The 24,561-nt window shown below is 41.2% G+C and overlaps 2 protein-coding genes across 2 annotated transcripts in view; one reads left to right on the top strand and one right to left on the bottom strand.

Moving 5' to 3' along the window:
- Positions 1-24,561, top strand: part of LOC306971319 (cingulin-like protein 1) — a gene marked incomplete at its 3' end in the record, with an annotated part of 137,063 nt that overhangs the window by 25,792 nt on the left and 86,710 nt on the right. The gene's annotated exons all lie outside the window — the stretch shown is intronic.
- On the bottom strand, positions 1,421-23,415 carry fbln1 (fibulin 1). Its single transcript, XM_079567309.1, has 17 exons — positions 23,283-23,415; positions 20,589-20,697; positions 18,648-18,777; positions 17,359-17,518; positions 17,138-17,200; positions 16,983-17,069; positions 16,775-16,912; positions 16,452-16,589; positions 16,203-16,346; positions 15,994-16,119; positions 15,305-15,430; positions 15,069-15,188; positions 14,849-14,980; positions 14,649-14,772; positions 10,252-10,397; positions 9,923-10,063; positions 1,421-1,766 (listed from the first exon to the last, which is right to left on the bottom strand). The coding sequence occupies exons 1-17, from the start codon at positions 23,335-23,337 to the stop codon at positions 1,627-1,629; spliced, it is 2,079 nt and encodes a 692-aa protein (XP_079423435.1). The 5' UTR covers positions 23,338-23,415; the 3' UTR covers positions 1,421-1,626.

Here is a 24,561-nt window from a genome sequence, read left to right as displayed (position 1 = left end):
CTCATTCCAAACTTTCTTTCTGCTGCTGATTACCCATTTTTAGATCTTCAGTGGTACAGGACTGACAGATACTGGTACACAAGCCTAGAGCGCCCTCTAGCTGCGAAAATAACAAACATGTGAAATGATATATTTTGAAATATAAGTCGCATGGAAACAAGTGGGACTTATAGTCCGGAAAATACGGTAATGCTTTTGAAAGAGATATACATAGATTGTACATAATGAAATAATGAAAAGATTAATATCCTATCAGTAAGCATTGGCGTTTTGTGCTGCATTTATTACTACTAAGATGTCAGTAAGGTCCAAAAAGTTCACTCCAGGTATAATTAGATTAACTTACTTGCCTTTGAGTTATTATACTTCTGTTAAGAAATCATGTACAAATGTTGTGTATTCAGTGCATTCAGAAACACAGCTAAGGCCGATAGTGGGGGCTATTTTTGAATAATTTTCTACTCTTTAGGCCTTTGACAAGGAATCAGACGATGGAAAAAAAATCAACAAAATGTTTTAAAATCTCTATGGAAACAAGACATTCCACTGAGTCAACGTCAACCAAGTTTGATAGGCGTATTTGTAACGCTTTGTTTGTCGGCTTAATATTGACACATCTTATTTCCTGCCGTGAGTTATGACTTAATCCACAATATGGCCCATGCTTTGCTACTTTTGGGAAACTTTTGGCATGTGTCTCTTTTTTAACCACAGCCCAAAATAGCCAGCTCTAAGATGCTTAAAACAATAAAATAAAATTGCTTTAAATATTGGAAAGGAAATTGGAAATACATTCTAAATTAAACATTCAAATTTTAACCCAAGACAAACTACAAGTAGGCGCCATTGTCTATAATAATGTGTATTTTGTAGAAAAAATACAGAACAATGCATGATGTCAGCAAGAAAAGTGATTTTTACATGCTTAAAGCAGAACTAAGTAACTCATGCCCCTGGAGGTCATAAGCGGCACTGCAGGTGTTGTAGCATATTACGTTTTTTTTTACTCATTAATTGTCCATGACAGTAAATACTACGCTGACAGAAAAGACAAAGGGAGAGGGTGATATTGTACATCCAATTACACAATGGAGATCATTTTTTTCACTCAAACTTAGCTGTAAATACTGTCTAAGTGGCGCTAGCCCGCAGTTAGCTTTGCCCATTAGCCTGTTAGCTTCTTCTTCATGATTCCATTAGTGTGTATTGGGGCCTCTGACCCGGTGCAGGCAAGGCTGCAATTGTAGTTTTCTGGCCAGAGACACCAGGGGAGATGAAACAAAAAACAATCATCCCATTAATTTATTAAGGTAAACAAGTTACTTAGTTCTTCTTTAATAAGCAATAATCTTAAAGTAAAAAAAAAAAAGCAATACACTTTAATATCACATAATGCATGCACTTTCCACACACAAAAAGTACAACAATCCATCAAATAATCTTCATATCGAGCCCACCTGTGCATGTCTCAATCATGCCGAGCTTGTCAGTAAAAAATGACCATGAGTGCTATGTTATTCAGTTTGCAGCAACATTCAAGGCACTTACACGTGATCAAAGTGTACAGTGTTGAAAATAAATGTCCCAATAATACTAATACAGAGTGGCAGAGGTCTTCGCTCCTCTTCAGAACCAGAATTCTGAGACAAAGACGTGAACGTTGATGACATTTTGGCTGGACTCGCCCTGGGAGCTGAGGTTGCGCATGAGCAGTTTCAGGACGGTGGAGAGCGGACCAATCAGGGGCTTTACCTGACGCACGACCCCTGCAAGCACAGAGACAGGACATGAGTGACAGGCATACAAACACTATGAAATGTAGCCCCTGTAGGCTCCTGCACGGACTAGTCCTGGATCAGTGTGAAGAGTTTTACACATCAACCATCTTACGTACAGTATTTGTGGGAACACAGGTCCATCTGCGGAAATAAGTTGATATCACTGGTTCTCAGACTTTTCCACAGAACCACACCAACACCACGGTTTGAGAAACACTAAATTAAGATATATTTATTCGCCCCATTACGGTTTGTTCTCATCATTGACTCATCCGTCATGAGCGACTCATCCTTTGAGATTCTCTGGTGTGGTCCATATAACAAAGCAGTAAAACCTTTGATCAGCCATAATGAGCCATTCCCTGTGTCTTTTGGGACAGGGGCATTGTATCACGGCAGAACTCCAGATGAGCTCCCCTTCCTCCCCTCTCTCCTCTCTCTCCCTCGGGGGCCTGGTTTTGTGGCACCGCGGCTGTGGCCCACCAGTGTAAATGAGTCCCATGTGTTTGATGGAGGGGAGCTGGTGCAGTCACGCGATAGCCATTTCTCCAGGAATACTTTGGGAGGGACCAGTCGACGAAGCTCTTTTTTCCTGTCACTGTTTTTGCCCCCTCCACGTCCCATCTGTGCAGGCACGCGGCGGATTCCGGGAGATTTCGGCGATATGCGCTCGAGGAGTGACTCGCAGAGGCCCACACTCCTGCCGCCGTTGCCCCTTGTTTGGATGTTTTGGGGCTCTGTTGCGTAGTGACAATAGACGGGGCGAGAGGGGCTGGAGTTTTATTGTTTCCCAAGCGCCATCAGAAAGAGCTATTCCATGCTTAGGCCTAACAACGGACATAACATCAGACAAAATGACATGGAAAAAGACATTTGGTACATGCAAGAAGAGGGGTGGCCAATGTAGTCATTTTGAAAAGAATTTGGCCACTGGGTGTTACAAGCTCGAAGGTTCATAGAAACGAAGGGATTGCCACTCGTGGCATCCAATAAAAGGATCACACTGACTACAATATGATTCACAGAACAGATTTCCCAAAATACAAAGGCCTAATTTATTATCCAACAGGGACAATAGTGTCTGTACCAACTTTGTTCCCCCTTAAGAGTTTGAAATCTGCTATTGATTAGAAAGTCGGGTGAAATAAAATCTTGCATCGTTAGTCACAGAATCTGACAATGGGCACTAAAATTGAAAAAGAAACTATTTTGACAGTTAAATAAATACAATTTTCATGCAGCCCATCAAAACAGAGCAATATGTGGAATGTGTCTGAACTGCTAGTGATTTGTACATTCTGTTTGTGTGGGAGGCAGTTTGACAAAATTTATTTTTCTAAATTGAAAAATCTGCTGAAAGCCAAGTGTTTTGTGTCCACTGTAATACCACACAATTGACAGTTTCAGAGTTGTCTCTCAGCGACCTGCTGTGTTGGAAGTGGAGACAGACTGGGGCGTAATCAAAAGCAGTGCATCAGGGCAGCTGGCAGCAAGATGTGAAGCAAAATGTATTTTACCGAGTAACACATCTTTAGTAGAATATACAATGTCATTTAAGAGTTTGTGCTGTATAATGGCTTGGATTTATATAGCGCTTTACTGTCTTAACAAATTTCGAGGTCGTTATCAATTCAATGCTCATAGGCCTGCTGGAAACGAGGCTGCAAATGCGCGCCAACAGCCGTTCCAACCATCACCAAACACTTACTCACACGCACCACGTTCCTCATTAGGCAATGTCGGTAAAGTGTCTTGCCCAAGGACATAGGAACTGTATGCAGCACTGTCCATCGAACCATTAACCATCTGCTCACAAAACGACCATCATCGCCTTATGTCTTTCTTTAGGCCTTATACGCATCTTATGTAGGGCTCTTTTGCAGTTCAAGTTCTTAAATTTATTTTACACGTAGAATCCGCCCAGATATAGTCTATATTATAGCGTCCCAATATCTTCCCATGTTTGATCCTGGTTGACTGAGGTGGTACTTAAAGAATGGGATGGTAACACGCCGGAACTTTTGACTTGTTCTGTGTGATCTGATGCTTTGTTTATACAACCCTCAATGCCTGTGGTAAAAGAAAAAAAAGCGTCCAAGGTTGATGCTGTAGTACCTGACCTCTCGGGTACCTCTAAAGCATTATGTCCGCGTGTTTCCTTAAGCCGTCAGAAGGGCATTCTGCGCAGAGGAAAGCATTAGCCAACAGCCGAGACCCCACACTGACATGAACCTGAGGTGAAGCCACAACCGCACACTCGTCTTTAGCAGCAGCCACAGAGCAGGTTGTCTCTGATTAGCCTTAGCACACTCTGCCTGAAAATCAAATGAATAAACATAAGGAGATCTGGAAAGATTGAAGGTAAGTTGCATGTCATAAGGGGCTTCCGCTGTATATCCCATCAGTGCAGACTGGTGGAAAGGCTGCAGCGTTTTTCCACTTATGGCAGAGGGATGGACCACAATTGGGAAAGGTGAGGGTATAGAGTTTGACAGGACACGCTCAAACAAACAGCTGTATTTTATGTACAATGCAAAATTAGGAATACACTTGCTTAAATAAACTTTTGGTTCCTCCACCCACCTTGGTCCACTAAACCAGGATGTAGCAGCTAAGCCGAAAGTTAAAGCAACAACGCGAGGAAACTGGCAGGACGCATTTGTCATCTTTCATGACCACAAGGGTTGCAATATTGAAGGTTTACATGTAAACAGTGACATTTCAGGGTTTTTCTGGTTTCTACGTCTCAGCTCGCAAGTAAATGACAAAATCCAAAATGAGCGGGTTTTGCACCAGAGACAAATGAACAGTGTGTGTTGGCCTCACCGCAGCCTCATGTGCTCTGTGTAATGACACACTGTAGGCGCTCACAGCTGCAAACCACTGGAGAGAGGCCAGGTGCCAGCCGCATCACAGCACAGGAGGCCGTTACAGGGAAGTGAATAATTCTAGGTACAGAACAAGTTTGGTATTAAACTTTCGAGTACAGTCACATCAAAACAAATTCTTGTGCCACACATTGCCGGAGAGTTAGATCATTCTGCGCCATCTTGCCTGACGAAGCGTTGTGCCTTAGTGAATGAAAATCAAACCAAATCTTGAAGTATATGAACACCTTAAAAAACATTATTCAAACAAGATTACGATAGGTGCAATTATTTATATTTAAAACTACATGCACAATAATTTATGTGCGAATTTAATAATATGAAATGGTAACATCAGCAGGAGTTTTTCCATCAAATGACTTGACCGAACTAGTGTGTGGACTGTTCCAAAAGGAACAGCCAAAACTCACTGCTAACTAGCTCCCCCGTCACCCCATTAGCAAAGCGAGCAAATCCAGCAAATGTTTTTATATTCCATCAACACATCTAATTTATAATCTTCTCAGATTGCTTAGCAAAACATAACAACCCACTGTGCAATTGTAAGTGCATAGGCCTCCTGGAAGCAGTGTTTACAGCCCGAGGCACTGGCAGAAGGCGGGATGGTCAGGATGGGACATCCAAACATGAGACTGACCGCTACACAATGCAGCTGGGATGTGTAGACCAAAATGCCGGAGAATGTGGCTTGATATTTTAAGGCCAATTAACAGTGAGTCATACTGAGATCTGTCAAATGGTCCGTGGGTCTTTTTTGGACGGTGCCACTCATCGTCCTGGGACCTGCTGGGTTTTTTTCTTGGACGTGTTTTGGTTTTAGAAATTGCACCGGAGCAGCTGAGATGACATAACATGTGCCATTATCTTCACCGCAAACTTTGCACAATATTACAACAGGCTTCTCAAAGACCCATATCACTGGCCTGAAGAAGAGACCCAACAATGAGCAATAAAACACAAAAATGCAAAATGATTATATAACTACTCACACTGTGAGTTAAAATTACATGAATAATGGTCTGTTTGGATTTTTTTAGTTCCAGTTTTTAAGAGCATTTATGAGCACATATTAAACATGAGTGTAAAGTAAACATAAAATAGATCAGAGCGTCTTAATAACAGGGGCAGCTTTATTGCTTGCCTGAAGTACTGTGTAAGTATCTGTTTAACTGTGTGTCTAATATGTGTCTTTAGGTGTAACATATGTACGTTTAACTGCTTTTATGTCTGACACGATAGCAAACCACCAAAGATAGTTTAGATTTAGAGCCTTTTTTCTTTTTCAACTGTTCAGGGTGGACTGAGCTTTGTTTCTGTGCTGCACGTTGGTCAATTGGAGTGTTTTTTAAATGTGTGAATAATCCTTTATTCCACTCAATTATTCAAGAAGTCTCTGCATGTTAAAGAATAAAGAGACCATATGTGCTTTTAGTTCTGAATTTAACTCTTATGATGAGACTTGCAGCTGAGACTTGCGGACTGAGAAGCCAAATACTTCCTGGCGTGAAAAATCCTGACAACTACTGCTTTAGACAGTTTAGTTGCGTGTTTATCTCCGCTCTTGTCTTCCTTCACTCAACAGCGCAACCACAAACTCCTCTGGACCGGGCGTCGGGTCTCACACTGCCCACCCCATTTCCTCTACCCTCTTTGGACTACCATGGCTACCTGCGCACACAGCCGGCAAGCTTTCCGACTTCTATTCATTCATCCCACAGCACCAGTTGACTGCGCAAAATATGCAGTGGTCAGGACATACCCTCACGAGTACAGTACTGCATTTTGTCAAGATTTTGATAACACCAAAGATGACACAGAAGATTTTATGGCCCACTAAATTTCATTCATGACAAATTGCTGCTAATAAACAAGGAGAATTCGGCTGGCTGTTTGATTACGGGCATTAATTAAAAGTTATGTCCAGTGATATGGGTCAGCCAACTTTATGAGCTGAGAAGTAGGTTTAACAAATCATGGGTTTTATGTGAATCTTATGAAGCAATTGTAGACCACCATGGTGTTCTATATGCACTGTACATTATTATTATTATTATTATTATTATTATTATTATTATTATTATCATCATTATTATTATAATTATTATAATAATAATAATAATAATTATTATTATTATTATTATTATTATTATTATTATTATTATTATTATTATTATCCAATGTTAATGTCCAAGGTTAAGACTGGGAAACAGAACAGAAACTCCATTTGCTTGATTATTTTCACTTCATGGCTTTTAGGTTATAAGGTTAAAGAATCCACTGTTGTCAGTTGTAATTGAAACTGGAATTATTTGATTGATTACACATAGTTATTTTAACACAGTTAGGGCTAATGCTTGCACATGGATTTATCCTTTTGAAGATCAGTTTTACCCCAATCTAAAAGCTTCTGGATTGGAGCTCACACATAGGGCGGTGTAACACCTCATTTGAAAGCTAAGACCTACAAAACACATTTTCGACATTTCTTTTTCCTTGCATTTTTGTCACATTTTCATCATTTTTTTGGTCACTTTTTCCATCACATTTAATCATTTTGTCACTTTTTTCTTGCGTTTTCATCATTTTAGTCTCATTTTTGTCGCTTTCATGTCACTAGCTATTTTTTTCAAGAAGCTTTTAGATTTGGGTAAAGCCAAACTGGAGAAAATGTGCTTGGTTCAGGTGGGGGTTAAAGGGGGGGGTATTATGCAAAATCGACTTTTTCAAGCTTTACATCATGTTATTATGTCATTCCCTCATTAAAAACATGCCTGAAGTGTTGCCTTGGCACATTCACGTGTTTTTGAGTAATCTGTAAAAACTCTGATGGCGACCATTTTAGGGATAGGTTTGCCTGAGTCCTCCTAGGAACGCCTCCACCTCCTGGAGACGCCTCCGAGCTTTCATCACCAGCCGAGTAACCAACCACTGCTCCTCAGCAGATCCCCCTCCCCACTGATGCCACAGACAGAATGTGGAGGGGGCGTGTCGGAAAGGGTCAGAGGTTCTTAAAGAGACAGAGGCCTATTTCAAGACATTTGCTACAGCCATTTTGAGAGAGCAATTTTATAGAAGGCAATTTTATAGAAGGCAGTTATTTTAATTTACTGCATTTACAGACCAACAGAAGGTTTCATCATCATTGTAGTGTGCTATAGACTGGTGCTATGTGATTGAAAAAAGCATAATACCTCCTCTTTAAGAGGTTAAGAATCCCCTCGATGTAGCGGCATTGTGATATACACTGATGGAAAACTGTCACATATTTGGTGAACATCTCTGTGTGTTGTTCTCAAATCGTGGCTAACTGAGAAGAAAAGAAAAGCTCTAATGCTAAACATAGTTTTTAAGTATAACTTTTTCATTCTATAGCAATAGATTCGGTCCCAAAACACCAAAGTGTCCAAAAAACAGGGGGAAAATGTTGCCTTGAGCACATTCCTGTTCATTAATGGAGCCTCATAGAACTGTGATAACACTGTTGGAGATTCTGGAAGCAGCACTTCCCTAATGCAACAATGCAAGACATTTTCACCTATTAGTTGCACAACAGTAGCATTCCTGAGCAACAAAATAGGGCCTTCTCTTTTTGGAAACGTGTCAGCCAAAGGGTGCTAACAATCATATCCAGAAAGCATCCGACAGATTTGGGGCAGAAACAGCTCTTCAGAAACTGTCTTTTGATGTGGTGAGTACAGTTCAAATGCTCTAATGCTCGGCGAGACACTCAGGCCTAGAGCGGGGAAATGAAACAATACAGTTAACCACATGAAGAAACAAGCCAGGATAATTCTGTGCATTCTTTCTCATTCTTCCACTTTCATTGTGAGTATCATTCTTGCTGACTTAAAAGACATACTGTACATATTTTTCTTGTTGCCATAAACAAAGAATTTCTCCCCAAACCCTCGTTATACAGTTCTTATAATCCACAAACACAGAAGATTGCAATTACAAAAGAACCAGCGTTGCACATAAGAGACATCATTTTCTTATACATTTTTGGGGGGTGAGCTGTTTGATTATTCCGCATCTTTAGCAGCATAGAATTGGTTAATTCTTAAGTAAAATATAGTGGTGCAACATATGAACCTCTATATATTGCTTATCCCAGTAGATCCCGGAAGCTAAGCAGCATCGAGCCTGGTTAAGGATAGGAGACTGTGAGATGCTACCAGGTGCCAGTCTACTCTAAGGGCAGCTGTGGCTACATAGGTTACAACCACTGAGTATGGAGGGAATAAAAAGAAATGTCCCAAGACTCCCTTCCATAAACATATAATACTGAGTAATCTTTTGTCTTATAAAGCCTTTGGGGGGAATAAATTAGAATTCTTAATTGTTATTGTCATGGTTTATTTGGTCATGACAGTGCATGTTAATGAACATACATGAGTCTCATGCGGTGGTAGGTGAAACTGGAGTACCCGGAGGAAACCCACGCAGACATAGGGGGGGAACATGCAAACCCCACACAGAAGGGCCCCATCCAGGTGGGAATCGAACCCAGGACCTTCTAGCTGTGAAGCACGAGCGCTAACCGCTACTACTACAACAACAACTACCCTATGGTAGTGGGTGAAATCCATCTATGTATTTATTTGGGCATGTACAACATGTCTGTATAACAGAAGATCAATGTATCCTGACATAAGTTATATCGATTGTGTTTAATAGTTATGGTCTTAACCTAATGACCTTGTTCTTCCTCTCACACACCTGCCCCACATCCATCAACAGGGCCAGACGAGACCCTGCCGCCTGCATCTCCACAATTCAGTCAGACTGAGCAAATAGAATAAAAACTACCAAATGAGCCTAACTACAGGTCAGTGCTGGAATTGGAACAATGCATCATCTAAATAGATGGCACTGATTAACAATTATCGAGCATATAATGATCCACCATAGTCATGTTTAAGTGGAATAAAATGTTCTCTGTATGACCACAAGATTGAAAGCTGATACCACATTAGGTTAGGGCAGACACAACCCTCAGCCTGTCTGTAAAAGCCACTCAGAGGACAATGCTCGATAGGATAAGAAGTTGATTACAGCTCTGCACTGAAAAAAACATAACAAGCTGGGTCAGAGATAGTCTATGGTTGAGCAGTTGCCTCTCGGACTGTTTTTGCTATTTGTCTTTGTTAGTGTGGATGGAGAAAGTCCAAGTCCAGATCATCTATGATCTCTAAATTCAATAGACTCTAATCGTTATCTCTGCCAGTTAAATTTGTTTGTTGCTGATGTACTCACCCACATACATCCCGTGCTCTGTCCGTTTGATAATGTCGAAGGCGTTCTCCACATTGCCCTCCAGGATTTCAAACTTGACGTCAAAACTGCCCAGGTGATACGTGCCATAGGGCCGCACTGAAGTCCTCAAGAATACTATCTCTGTTGGGTAATTACATTAATCAAAGTTTGTACGTCAAAACATTGAAATATCCGGTCAATTGGCCTGATGTAAGAGGTAGAAAAGGTGCTGACAAAACCACCTGAAGGCTTTCAAAATGAGCCCGTCTTTGATCTTTGCCATCCTTTATGTTAATAAGAGAATAATAGATAAGACAGATGTCCCTTACCTTCTGGCCTGAGGAATTCTCTCATGGTGGCCAGGGAGATGAAAGTGTGGGATATGGAGGTGACTGGGTCCAGGGCACAGCTGTAGTCGTTTGGGAGACAGTTCTTTATGCAGCGAATGATGTCCGCGCGCTGAACTCTGGGCACTCTGTGAAGAAAGAAAAGTAAGATGCCATAATGACACAATCAAACAGATAAACAACTTCCTTTTTTTGACCCCTTTTGTTTCAGATCCCATAGTTTTGGTACAAAAATGTTACTTATTTGAACATTTCCCGCTTGTGTTTATACAGCTTGATTAATTTTGAATTTTCAAAACTTGCTTACAAAACTACTGACCTATGATGTGGAAACTTGCACTACCCTGCATCGCTTTCTTTTTTTATTTCCTTCTTCCAGATGCACTTTGCCAACTCGACACAAATAAATTGCTTCACTCACACAGGGGGATGATCCAGTGCCTGCTCGGGAAAATATTTGGATTTAGCGCGCATCCCCGGACTTCACATCAGATAATCTCCTGCCGAGGATTTATGGGACGAGGGAGTGTTCTAAAAGTCTCTTAAATTCTGAGGAACATGACCAGACGCCTCCCCAGTCTCTCCCTGGGGCAGCGCCCGTACCATCATTTAGAGCTTTGTTTATTTCAGCCTCATCAGTGACAGGGGTTGAGGGGGTGGGAGGAGTGCGCTGTGCTGAGGATCCTAAAGTCACCTGAAGTATCACCACTCACTACCTGTCTCAGTGGGTTTAACGCATTAGTGGATGAAAACATCAAGGTTTGTCTTTGCTACATGAGGCTTGTGATTATGGGATGGGGGATAAGGGGGGTTTGCAAGGTGTGGAAAAAAAAATAGTGCTCCAAAGTGTGATTTACCAGCCTATGTGGTGTTTGATTTAATGAATGGACAATAATTTCATACCAGAGTAATTTGCCATATGTAATTTTTCCAGTTCGATGCATGAACTGCTAAATAATTTGAGTCTCCTGTCCAAGTTATGCATACAATACTGTGTCTCCTTTTAGGTTGAGATATAGGGGGGAAAAAAACCTTTATTCTTAATGATGTAGGAAATACAAGGCCTCGCTCTCCTTGACATCCAACATGTTAAATTTAACTTCCTTCACACAGGAGACGAGCTGGTTATATTGGGTTATGAAAACAGTCAGGTTGCCATGTATAAGAACAGTTAATGTGCATGGCAGCCGTATAGCCACACTGTTGAGTCATAGGCGGAGGATCTCTCTGGGCTTCCTCAGGGGAGCCATAGGCCTAAACCACGGTCCGAGCTTTCGGGTTTGCACTCCTCCTTTCATACGACGAGCGAGGAGAGAAGACATAAAGTCAAGCCACCGCTGGGTATAGGGGCTTGTAATTAGCAATTAGTGAGTGGGTCCAAGTTTGACTCTGGCCTGGGCCAAAGCCACAAAATGTTCTCTATAGTTTGTAATACTGTGGCCTGAGCAGCAAAACGGGCTGTATGGGTCTCTGGAGGACGAGGTGAAAACGCTCTTTTGGGCAAAGAGTAGATTTATGAGAACATAATAAGGACCCTTTTACACTGTCCCACACAAAAGAGGACCTCGACGAGGCTGCAGCAAGTGTAGTCAATGTGTGTGAGTCTGTTTAGAAGTGTGTCAAGTGTGTTATTATGTAATAACAATTTTCAACTTTCAGTGTTATTACAAGATGCGGCTCTACAAGCCCTTTTTACCCTATCTACAATGAAATTTGTGAGAGGAGACATGCATGAGAGAAAGAGAATTTTGTGTACTTGAGAACTTATTTAACAACTTTCGCTTACAACTTATGCAATATTATTTTAAAAATCTCTCACTTCTCGATCTCCACCCTGTCCTAAGTGTGCTTAGAGTATATTGAGTATGACTTCTTCATCTCTCCATGCCTCACGTGGCCCAGCCCAGCAGCAAAACCCCAATAGTTTTCAGACCAGAAAGAAAAACAGACTTTTTGGATGAAAGTCTTATGGTCAAGCGTAGGGCCCGTAATTATTATTTATAGCCAGCACATTGATAACGCCCCAACACAAACACTGCAGGGCATCAGTCATACTGCGCACGCCGATGCCTCCGTACCACAAATTGTTCAGACCACCGGCCAGAGCCCCAGGCCCCATAACTCACTGTCAGGGGAGAAGGGGAAAAAACCTACTCCAACGATACACAATACTTATTTTAAGGAGGGTGCCGCTAGGGACAGTGCATCCTCGCTGGGTTTGGACGGGTTGGTTTTGACAGCACAAGGGGAGAGGGGAACCTGGGACATCTGAATGCAAACCACAGCCCCAAGCACTACTTTCATGTCAGGCTATTTTTACGAAGCCACTGGATCCCTTTGCATGTTACCAAACCTCCAATACCTACAGAGGGCTCAGGAAGCATTCATATTAGATTTATTCTTTTGTCATACTGAAAATGTTGTTACTGTTGAAAAAAGGTGCTTTGGTCATGGGCAACAAGTATAATTTACCACATAGAAATAAGAGGTCTGAAAATCCACTGTGTTTGTATCTTTAAGGGTTTAGACTGTGCAGTGAAGGGATTGGTAATATTGAGTAGCTTACTTAACTTTTACTGTGCTACTTCAGACTCTGTTCTGGCCCTCTGCTTCACTGGCTCGGGGTTGGAAATGAAAATATTTGTAAGATTTGTAAGAAAAGCCAAAACAAAAATTGATGCATTTATAACTCAAGTTGGTAATAGTTTGGACACAATATTAATTATTTAAAGAAATCTGGCATGCTTTGTGAAATCGTGTGGTAGAGATTTTGTAAGAAATGTAAACACAAGCTGCTATCAAATTCATTACTTTGGGAGTATAACTGCTGGACTGAATCAGATCCTGCGGTGATAAAGCTTAAAAACTACAAGTGAGTTGTTGAACATGTGTTATTTCTATTTAAACTTTAATAGAAAATCGTTCACCCAGGATTAAAACCATAAAACACTCACAAAATGTCAGGCTTTATCATGCAACTATCGTCAAATTACACTGCAGCTGGACTATGACCAATCTGGGTTTAGTCTGACCGGCAGCGCCACCTTGTGGCTGCCCTAAAGCATTACTTCAAATACATTCTGCAAGATCAAGATGATCTCCACTATTTATTTATCCATATATCCATATGCAATAATTGAGTGTTTATTATAAACCCTAGGTAATTCAAATTATAGTATGACAAATTTGAAATAACCACTAAAACACAGCTCTGTGTGCTAAAAGAAATCTCCTATTATCAAGAAGGTTTCTATTGTTCTATAAAAACAACCATCTGATCAGGAGTAAAACTTGGCAGAGATTATATAAAATCAGCTTGTAGGTTTAAAAATGTAGAATTACATTGATTGACCAAGGCCAGCTATCAAAACTGTTAAAAAGTAGTGATAAAACACCTCTGTATACCACTACTGAACTACTTAGTTAGTTTAGCTGTGCATGTTTGTCAGTGCTGGTTATAAATAGTTTCTGCATTCATGCCGAGCTGAACAGTGGCTTCTTCCCCTCTACACAGTACATTCCACTGTACATGACACATGAGATGAACCCTGTTGCTGGTTATTCCAGCAGTGGGTTGTAAGGCACTCGGGGCTCGTCCTGAGTGACAAACACCAGCACTTTGGCCAGGTAGGAGCTGAGTGAGTTGTAACGCTGCAGCCTCAGCTCTACAGACAGTTCAAAGTCCTGGGGTTTGTTGATGAGTTTTGCCACAGACAGGACACCTCCTGTGGGCGTCCGATCCGTCTTGAAGAAGCCGCCCTCGTTCCCCGCCTTGATGGAGATCTGGAGGTCGTCCCCCAGTAGCGTCTGGGACGGGCCCATGCGGAAGATGTTGGTGAAGACGGGGATGTTGGTGGGGAAGGTGAGGAAGTAGTGGGTTATTCTCAGCGGCATGGGCAGGCAATCGACAGACTCATTGCAAAGCAAGCGTTCACATCGACTGTGAAAAAGAGAAAGACAGAAGAAAACAGGCACAAAGAGAAGAGTGAATTTCATTTGCCGTGCATAACATGCAGTGGAGGATCACCACATCAGCAACATCTCAATGAGTGCATCATGGTGTCTTCAGTCGAGACATGCAAGGCATTCCTATTGCCTTCTACAATCATCGTCAATAAGATCATGCTAGGGACAAATAGAACATGCACAGCCTTCATTCAAACTAGGAACAGGTTATCTAATGAGCTTAATACTGTCTTCTGCACTTTACAGGTGGCATGTGATGAACTTGGCAATGCTTTGACTGGATTTTCAAAAGCTTTAGTCAGTTTGTTGCTAACCGCTTACATTTTAGTTTTTACTTCACTTATGGTTCAATGAAGAATTAAAAAATGTAAAAAAAAAAAAAAAATGGTTGTGGCTACTGTGTTTTTACTCACGTTTCCCCCACTTTACGGTAGTTCTGAGGACAATCAAATGACAAACATCTGAATCCTCCCTGAACATTGAAGCAGCTCTGGTCCTCTGTGCATGTGTGAGTCGCTGCCACACATTCATCAATATCTGAAAAAATATGACAGTATTTTTACTTTTATTTTTTATCTGCATGAGGATATTTTCTTATTTAAAGAAATCCCACCTTGGCAGCTGCGACCATTAGGGGCGAGAGTGTAACCGCTAACAGGGCAGGAGCAGTGGAAACTTCCAGGCGTGTTGTGACAGCGATATGAGCAGATATGGCCACCAGTGGGCAGTGCACACTCATCAATGTCTACACAAGGCAGGAGAGGCAAGTGAATGTGGGCCCAAAACTCAAAAGGGACATTATTTTCTATGATAACATAATCACTGTACTCTACCTTCACAAGTCATGCCATCAATGTCACTCAGTTGGTAGCCCCTGCGACAATAACACTGGTAGGAGCCATAAACATTAGCACACTCCTGGCTGCATGGGTTGGCTTCACACTCATTCAAATCTACACAAAAACAACAAAAACATGAATCTATCAACTTGTTATCCTACCATAATATTTATGAATTCCATTTTGAGTTGATATAAATGTTTATTGTTATCTGGGTGTGTTTTTCTTACCGTCACAGTTCCTGCCATCAGCGGCCAGTTTGAAGCCTGTGGTGCAGCTACATTTGTATGACCCAGGTGTGTTTTCACATTTGTGAGCGCACAGGCGACCAGGGTAATGCCTGCACTCATTTATATCTAAAACAGTTTGGTAAAATAATTAGGAATGCACAGAATACTACAACATGCACAGTCGGGCTTTCTGAGCTGATATACATAGGAAAAGTGGAGCCCGAAGTTAAACATTTTAGTTTTGACTTACACCTGGTTTAATTCTAGCATTATCTAGTGTTTTTTTTTTTTTAATTTTCATCAAGCTGTCTGGTAACAAGGACTGGGTTACACTGTTATAGAAGAAGCGTCATTTTCACACAGTACAGCTGGACTTATTCTAGAGAAAGAGGTCGAAATGGATGGCGTATGTCAAGCCTGTAAGATCTGATTTAATAAATGTTAAAGTTATGCTAATTATTGTATCGGTGTGCCCAAAGGTGACGAGCAAAAAAACACTGTCTGGCATCTTCATTGAAATCTGTGCTTTGTCATCACAAAAGGAGAAAAAGATGAATAAATAAATCTAATTGGTAGAATAGCTGGTCATATTCTAGGACATTTTGAGCATGTTGCCTATATAAACACAACCTAAACCACATTTAATTCATATAGTATTACAATAGTGGAAAAAACAATAGATTACCCACCCTCACACGTTCTGCTGATGCTGTTGAAGACGTAGCCGGATTCACACTCACAGCGATAGGAGCCCACCAGGTTAATACAACCGTGGCCCTCACAGACCTTTTCAGGATTCTTGCATTCGTCAATATCTGACAAATAAAAGTAAGAAAAAGTGTAATAATGTAACACTGTTTTGTCCACAAATACTGTGTGAACATGATTTTGCCCAAACCGATGCAGCGCGTGCCCTCTTCATTAAGGTGGTATCCTCGGCCACAGTTCACAGAGTTCCTCTGGCAGGTGTAGGACCCCACTGTGTTGATGCAGAGGTGTCCTCTGTGGCATGGACTACTCTGGCTTACACACTCATTTATATCTGCAGATAAGACAGAATGATGGTTGATTTACACAGTTACATTGCTGAGTTACATTCCTGTGAGATTGTGCATTATGTATGACAGATAATTGGACTGGTGCACACCAATGCAGTTGCCCAGGGCGTCCTGGATGAACCCAGCAGCACACTTCACTTTGGGCAGGCAGCGAAAAGAGCCCTGTGTGTTTTGGCAATCAAACTCAGGGCCACAGTTATGGATGCCTGTCTCACACTCATTTATATCTGCAAGAAAATATCACAACACAACTTATGTATGACCTTGATCAACATAAAAGATGTGAACTTATGTGCACCACTTAGCAGTCCTCGGCCAACTGCTCTGAGCAAGACAAGAGGAAGTTTTTCTACATTTGATGGCCCTAGAGGTTTGTTAAAGTTGGGTGAAAGGGAGGGGGGGGGTGTCAAACCTTCACAGTCGTTGGTGTCAGTGAGCTCATAGCCTGTCCCACAGCTGACCTCCCTCTGACACCGGAACGACCCCTCTGTGTTGATGCAGCGCTCCCCTCCGCGACAGTTACTGGCGCCCAGCAAACACTCATTTATATCTATGAACCAGGTAGAAGAAGGTGAGCACACAGAGTATTTAAATGGCACGAGTAAACATATGAAACTGACCGTCACAGCTTTTCCCGTCTGATTTGAGTCTGTAGCCTTTGAAGCAGCTGCAGGTGTTGTTACCCACGCACAGCTGAGCACAAACTCCTGTAAAAAGAACATGTGATTGCATCTAAAATCAGTTTTCACAGAGTAGATAAGCTTCACCATTTTACCATTGCATTGGTCTGACAGCACAGAGTTGTCTCTGTTTTCTGTTGTTTCATCTTTGTTCGGCACTATGTGGAAAAATACAGCATTAGTAGCCCACATCTTAAAGACTTAGAGCTGTTTTAAGTCAAATAGATAATAACAATAGATGTTATTCCATACTATTATGCCCTTATGTTTAAAGGAGGCATAACATGTTGTTAATTGTAACATATTTCCTCTTTACATTCATTTGTCCTTGTTGTATCCGTCTGGTTGTCGAGGGCTCCATCCACGCAGCAGGCACGGGACACAAGCCCACACTGGTAACTCACTGAGAGCTTATGGTCACAGGGCAGACCCCTCTCCTGGAGGGACTTCCCCACCAGACAGCAGTTACAGCACATCTACAGAACAAACATCATAAAATGTACAAATAAATAAGGGAAGCATAGAAAGAGACAGAATGACATTTACACTTCAGGTCAAAACAAACTAGTACCAGTTATTGCTCAGAGTCGGCAGGGAATGAGAAAATGTGATGTCTATTTCAATATCTTTGTCTTTTACAGTACAGTTATGACATGGCAATAGGATGGAAACTGCACAATGAGGAATAAATGTTTCCATGTAACCAGTGTGCTTTATCAGTGTAGATGAAGTGTCCTGTCCAACAACACAACAACAGCGGGTCAGCATGCCAGCAAGTTTGTTCATAGAGCACAATCCGAACACAATGTGACTCGAAGTGCTTCACAACTTCATAAATTACAAGAATCCCAGGTCCAACAATACCACGCCCCCAAAACGCTGCCAAACTCTTGTTGACCCTTTGTCGAAATACAAAGAAGACTGTTTAAGAAATGTTAGACCCTGTGGATTTTCCCCAAGACAAGACTGAATTTATAATCTCGCTCCATTCCTGTGCGGAGTGGCAAGCCCCATCCTGCTCACTGCTCTCAGAAAGGCACCACTATCTTCACCCAAATCTAAATCCAATATAAAGTTTGCTCTCATGTGGAAACAGATTTAAGTATCAATTTTGTGATTACTATTATGATTTTGTGATACAATCTTGATAAAAGGATTCAATTCTTACCAAACAATGCTAAAGATCTGGAGATGAGTCCCACCACTCCTGGCAGGTTGTGGCAAAAAACTGACAATTTTCCTATGTGGATAAAACTCTCATGTTGTTCTTTTGGAGTAGCCTGCACAAGTTTTATTACGAGAGATCGTTGTGGATGAAGCATCAGAATGACAGTAAATTTAGTCTGTAACTAACTATCTACTAGTGTTTCCTGCCAAAGATCCATAATAACTGCCGGGATATGTTCTCCTCAGCCATCTATACTAGGCTTTTAAAATAAAAATGATTGCGTTTCGAATAGTAGAAGATACTTGTAAAACATTGTAAAACCATTTGTATGTGATGTGATACATACAAGTCTTCCCCAGACCTGTGGCCCCCCTGATACGATCATCTGTATTTGGATATACACACACACATGCGTGACGGTACTTGTTCAAACGGACCTTTTTAGTCTTGGTGTCGCAGGTGCTGCTGAACAGAGAGTCGCAGGCTCCTTCCATCTTTGCCATGTTGATCCCAGCGCTGCACATGTTGTCCTCCAGGACAGACACACAGCACTGCTCCCTGACTATCCTGCCAAGACACAACACAGGGCTTTTATTAAGAGAAATGTTTGTGGCGGTGTCTGGGGATTTACTGGTGCAATCTTTAGTAGCTGTAGGCAAATAAACACGATTATTTTACTTTGTTTGCACACAGCAAAGGAGAGGGAGGCCTTCTATGGCAGGAACATCATCTTTTCATTTTGATTGAAAAGAAAATGTTCAACAAAGTCATCTTTGTAGTTCGTCATGTATTTTGTGTAAACATTAAATTCTTGACAGTGATTTTAACCACCAGCCTCAAACACAGGTAGGTATGTAAGAAAGTTTATTCCAATAACAAGCAAAATCACAGGACATGAAGAAAGCACAGTACCGAGAGCGGAAGGGCACAGTGGGCGATGCAGAGGACAATCATGATTGTTATAAATGTCACATTTAAAGGTTACTTTAGAACAATATTATGATTTGGTTGGGTGGATTGTTGCCTGTTGCAGTCATTGAAAATGCCATTATGTTGTTAGCAATAGTAAAAGCAGACATCATGAAACCTTTACGGCATTCCTGATAAATAGTGATAATTTAGCTTTGTAATTTAGCTTGGATAAACGCATCCAAGAGCATTCATAAAAGCCAAGACTTTAAGAGGTTTAATGACAAAAGGAAAATACACCATAGAAATGTTAAGTCCTTGTCACACTTCCTCTAATAAGGTGCCCTTTATATTTAGCCAAAACAAAAGTAAATCTTACAACTGTATCCATGTGCTTTACACAGCGATTAGGGACAGTCTGGTTCTGGATATTTGCCTCAGTGTGATTTTCATAATACGCCATCCGACCTCTTCCCCCCGTCATTTCCAAAGAAGCTCTTTATCAACACTTACCAGAACCTTCTGCAGCTCATAAACCTCGACTGTCTGAGACCCACGTCAGGCACACACCTCCCCAGCACAACCTTTTAAGGGCACGCTCCGCTGCTGTTTTTCTTTTCTCAACTCACTTTTACATTTCCCCCTTGGTTTCTGAAGTAATCATTGAGATTTCCTGTTATTGGCCTGACTATCCTCCCGCCATGTCGCCGCTCACCTCGGAGGTATTTCCTGGGGTTTCGAGCAGCCCCTCTTCTGACCCCCACCAACCAAGTTTTTGTCCACAAAAAAACCTGCCCTTTCCCATCGCTATATAATTTAGACAAATTTGGGGTCTGCCCTGGTGACTCTGGTGAATGGGTTTGCCATCCGTAGCTTGCTCTGGTTTGTGTAGGTCTGAAATGGTGGCAATACTTACATTCTAGGGTTACCACTATTGCAATCATTATGTCATCATTATTAAGTGGCTAGAGATTTAGAGGAGTCGGGTAAAGCCATTCGCTAATCTGAGAAGAGAATCATCTATGGAAGTGACTTTTCACAGGAAGAACTGTGAGAAATGTAAATGGCCCTTAGCAATAATTTCAGATCTACCTTAAAATGTGCTCTGTCTACATAGGCTGTGCAAGTTTGACTCTGTGCCCTGACAATTTCATTCTTGACTCACTTAACACCAGTGAGTCCAGAGTGCTTCACAAGGGGCAATTATGAATTCGCTTTGTACTCGGTGGTGATAAGCTACGTGTACAACAAAGCTGCTCTTGGGGTGGGCTAACAGAAGGGACACACACATCTACACCAACAGTCTCCCGACCACTCACCCAAGCTCCCTGGTATTCCCTCACGGTTTCTTGTCCAGCTACAAACCAGGCCATTCCCCATCCCTAATTATCTTCCGAGATTTTACCGGATATTCACACAAGGAAGCGACGCAACTGAATCTTAGGAAAATTGTATGTTTATTCACTTACATGCATGTGACTGAATCTGACATCAGGAGAAGAGAGGAGCAGTCTTCACCTTCTTTGCCGCGGTTCAGTCCATCTTGACAGCAGTCCTCAATAGTCACTTCTTTTATGCCTTGAAAAAATGTCAACAGGTGACTTTATTAGGCGATTATTTATACCAAATTGTTTGATTTACATGACCTAAAACTTGCAAACTTTCTTTCTTTTTTATTAGATCCATTGGCAGGGTCATATAAAAGCGATTCTAAACATATACAATACACTAATATGACAAAAACAGCACAAAGTAAAGCATTTATGCACACCTCTATAGGCATAGAGGAACACTTTTAAATACTACATACTTTACTTGTTCCTCAAATGTATTATTATTTGATTGTCACTGCAATTTGGTGTACAGTATATGATGTAGTTTCTCCTAAAGGCTTACTAGCCATAAATATAATCTGGAAATATATTGCTTTACATTATTGTTCTGGATACAAAGCAAATAACAATTATTCATCTAGTTATAACAGTTTGCCATAGGGCAGTTGCCTGGTCTCTTTGTTGGTGGTGAAAACAAAAATGTGAATCTGCCAAGCAATGTGAACAACAGCCCTGGAGTATTTCACCAAAGATGTTGGATGTTGTTGTACATCCAACACAATAGAAGATTTTGACGGAAGCTAACCTAACTCTATGATACTGCCATAAACAGCCAAGTCAAAGATTCACAACCAATGAAACTAACTATTACCGAAAGGTCTTGCATGAAAATGTCTCTCTTTGGATAATGCCGAATAAAAAAGAAAACTGACGACGGTTTGGGCAGGTTGGTGTCACCACAAGTGATAATACATGAGAGCCTCAGACTGAAACTGTCTGCACTCTGTACCCCTTTATTTTGGGAGGACGGGTGTAAGCAACGCAAGACTAAGGAGGATATGCACTTATATGATACTGATCAATTATCAATAATCAATAATCCAAGGCTTGTCATTTGTAAAGCATTTGTGGTTTGTAAAACTGTAACAAACCAAAGGAAGTGAGCCATTAACCCAATAATAATGAAAAGCCAGTAATAAGAGGCAGCTCCTGCTAAATGAAGGATGATTAACCAGGCAAGCAGCCGAGACAAAGGAGCAGCAGACAGGCACTGACTAACTGACTGCTGGACTCCAGCCACATCGAGGCAGCAGCAGAATGAAATGAGATAGCATTTTAAAAAGTCTTCACATGGACCTACCAAAACACCCCTTTTAGAGCTCAGAGCTCTAAAACTATCAAAACAAACCATCTGATTGTGCTTAAAAACCTGCATAAAGGTTGTATACAGTGAGAAACAAACATCACTAAACAGGTTAGCCAAAGCATTTATTTAGTACAACAGGTCACCATCACCTTGGAGTCTGACGTGCGGATGTCAAAATGAGTAAACTGAAGGAGCATAGAATCCAGGAGAAGCTTAATTCTAAATATATTCCCCTCCAGACACTCATAAACATGTTGAGAATGGCAACACGGATGTCTCACACTGTCTGCTCTCCCTGATGAGTTATCCACACAGTAGCTGCGTTGATAACCACCATAATTCCAACAGTCTACTGCTGAACCCTAAGTGAAGCAACAGAGGAAAACAATGAGATACAATTGAATCAAAATAGGCCAACCAGTTTGCCACAGCTCCTTCTCAGCGATGCATTGTCTGCCTGGATAAAAACTGATTTCCATCTTGGATAGCAGAACAAGTTGAGAGGGCCATTGTGTCTTGGCAGAGAAGCACATGGCTTGCCTGCGTCTAGACGCCTCATGTAAACAAGTCTAATGAGCCCAGCAGTGGAGCAGTGCCCAGACAAAGTAGTTGGTTTGAGCCAGACATCGCAAAAGCACTCAGCATCTCCTCCGTGGAGGCACTGAGAGCTTTAGAGTTTTTGCACCATGCACCATAAAGCATTGTTGGATGTTGTTAGACACTTGTGTTTTACGTGAACAAACCAAACACAGAGAACTCTACACTCACTATCAGACTGATGTGTTCAATCTTAAGTACAGAGGGCGACAAATATGGTTCAGTGCATGTCTGTCCAGGAAACCAGTGTCCTCCTCTTCCTTGTGTGATGATCCAGCAGTGGGCGCTCAAGCATAAATCACACCCAGGTGTCTGGTCCTCCTGGGCTGGGACTGTGGATGTAGAGGGGCATCGTTGCATGCCTAAAAGTGGCCTTTGACACAGCACAAACTTCATAAAAGCACTGACAGGATCTCTTCTGACCAAGACATGTTTGATCCCCTGTCAAAATGTTATAGGCAACCATTTAACATTAGTTAAAAAAGGTAATTTGCAAATGATTCAAAATGTTGGATGGACTTTACAAAACCAAGAGCCCCACAAAGTATCGACAAAAATAACATTTTATTTGATTCGTTTTTTTTGTTGTTTTTTTTTACTTTTTACTGGTTGAATCCTGCCATAGGCTGGAGGAAGTGCGCGCTGATATAAAGTCAGTTGGTATCACATGCCCAAACTAGTCCATGACATCAACACTGCAGGTCTATCTCTTTGACTACTTGGCACACTGACTCACAGTATTTAGCCCATTGTTTAAATAAAAAAAAAACTAGCCGCTTGTTGGTCGCCTCTAAGCATATTAAACACAGTCAAGAGTATGCGTAAATGCGGAGACTGGAGCGATGTGACAGAAATAGGTAAATTACCTTGAGTGAGGATGACCCCGAAGAAGGAGCAGAGCAGCACCGCCTGTGGACCCATTGTGGATAAAGATACAACTTTGTTCAGGTACAAACAGAGAAACTAGGCCGTTATTGTGCAGGTTGCAGCGTGTGCAGTGGCGCCACAGTCTTCTGGGATTTGAGAGAGACGAGAAGTGGAAGTGATGGAGTCGTGGTTGAAGCGTGACTGCCGCCGGAGAGAGCGTCTCATTATGGCACCGGAGGGGGCGGGTCACACACTGCTGCACCGCTGTTCACACTGGCCTTACAACTGCAGACTCACACACTTTATACAAGCGCAGCAGAGGCGGGTGGAGGAGCCAAGATGCTTACACAAGTACGAGTAAGTCATTTCACTCAAGTACGTGGAAAAAGTAGTGACTACTCATGTAAAAGTAAAAAAGTACTTGGAGAACATGTTACTTGAGTAAAGTGAGTATTGGGTAACTGTTTGAGGAGAAAAGTCTGATTCATTTTCAATGTTGCCATAAACTGTGTGAATCACCGTATACAATCATGTGGAAATCGTGATATTTACAATATATCTGTAAATATTTTCAGATAATTTTACTCATGAAGAAGTTAAAAGTAACTTATAATTAAACTACTCGAAGAAGTACAATTGCTTCATAAAGTTCTCTCTGCATAGAGTACTCTCTGCAGCTAAATGCACATACCTATAATAAATGTTACTGCTGAAGTTAAGAGCAAAGTCACCAAACTCCCACTCTTACTCAGAAGAGGGTAAATGAAAAATATAAAAAAAGCAATAGGTCAAGTTAAAAGTATAGACATAGACTACTGTGATGAATTGCATTCAAATATTTGGATTAAAATTACAGCATTATAGGCCTATTGTTTTTTTATTAGTGTAAATTTCCGTAACTTTATATTGATCAATATCTAAGCTGGTATTAAGTATTGATACCAGACCTTAAAATAATACACCTTTGGTTTGTTTGGTTTTAACTGAGTTTGAGTCAGTCAACCCAACACAACATGCACATAGAGTAGACATAATCATCTTTTTTTTAAATTGTGATATAAGGATTACAATATACAGTATTACATGTTTTGTGACAGGTAACAATAGGAACACTACAAAAGTGTATCGTATTTCACAAAACTATATTCTGACCCTGTCCTATTAGCCATGAATCATTTAGGAAGGCTTCTTAAAATCAAGGTATTTTGTTATTGAGGCCCACACTATTGCCTTTTATCACCTATGGTCTTTCATATGGTGCTACTGTTGCATAACCCT

This window comes from Gobius niger (genome assembly GCF_951799975.1).
Source record: "Gobius niger genome assembly, chromosome: 12".
Taxonomy (NCBI): domain Eukaryota; kingdom Metazoa; phylum Chordata; class Actinopteri; order Gobiiformes; family Gobiidae; genus Gobius; species Gobius niger.
This window is presented reverse-complemented; position numbering and strand designations above follow the sequence as displayed.

What these genes read in the sequence shown, in the direction of transcription:
- fbln1 (XM_079567309.1), bottom strand. Translation starts at nt 23,337, where the DNA reads ATGGGTCCACAGGCGGTGCTGCTCTGCTCCTTCTTCGGGGTCATCCTC. An exon ending in TGACACCAACGACTGTGAAG is followed by an intron (nt 16,590 to 16,774) that starts GTTTGACACCCC and finishes ATTTTCTTGCAG; the next exon opens with ATATAAATGAGTGTGAGACA. An exon ending in AGAATTCCTCAGGCCAGAAG is followed by an intron (nt 10,064 to 10,251) that starts GTAAGGGACATC and finishes ATTACCCAACAG; the next exon opens with AGATAGTATTCTTGAGGACT.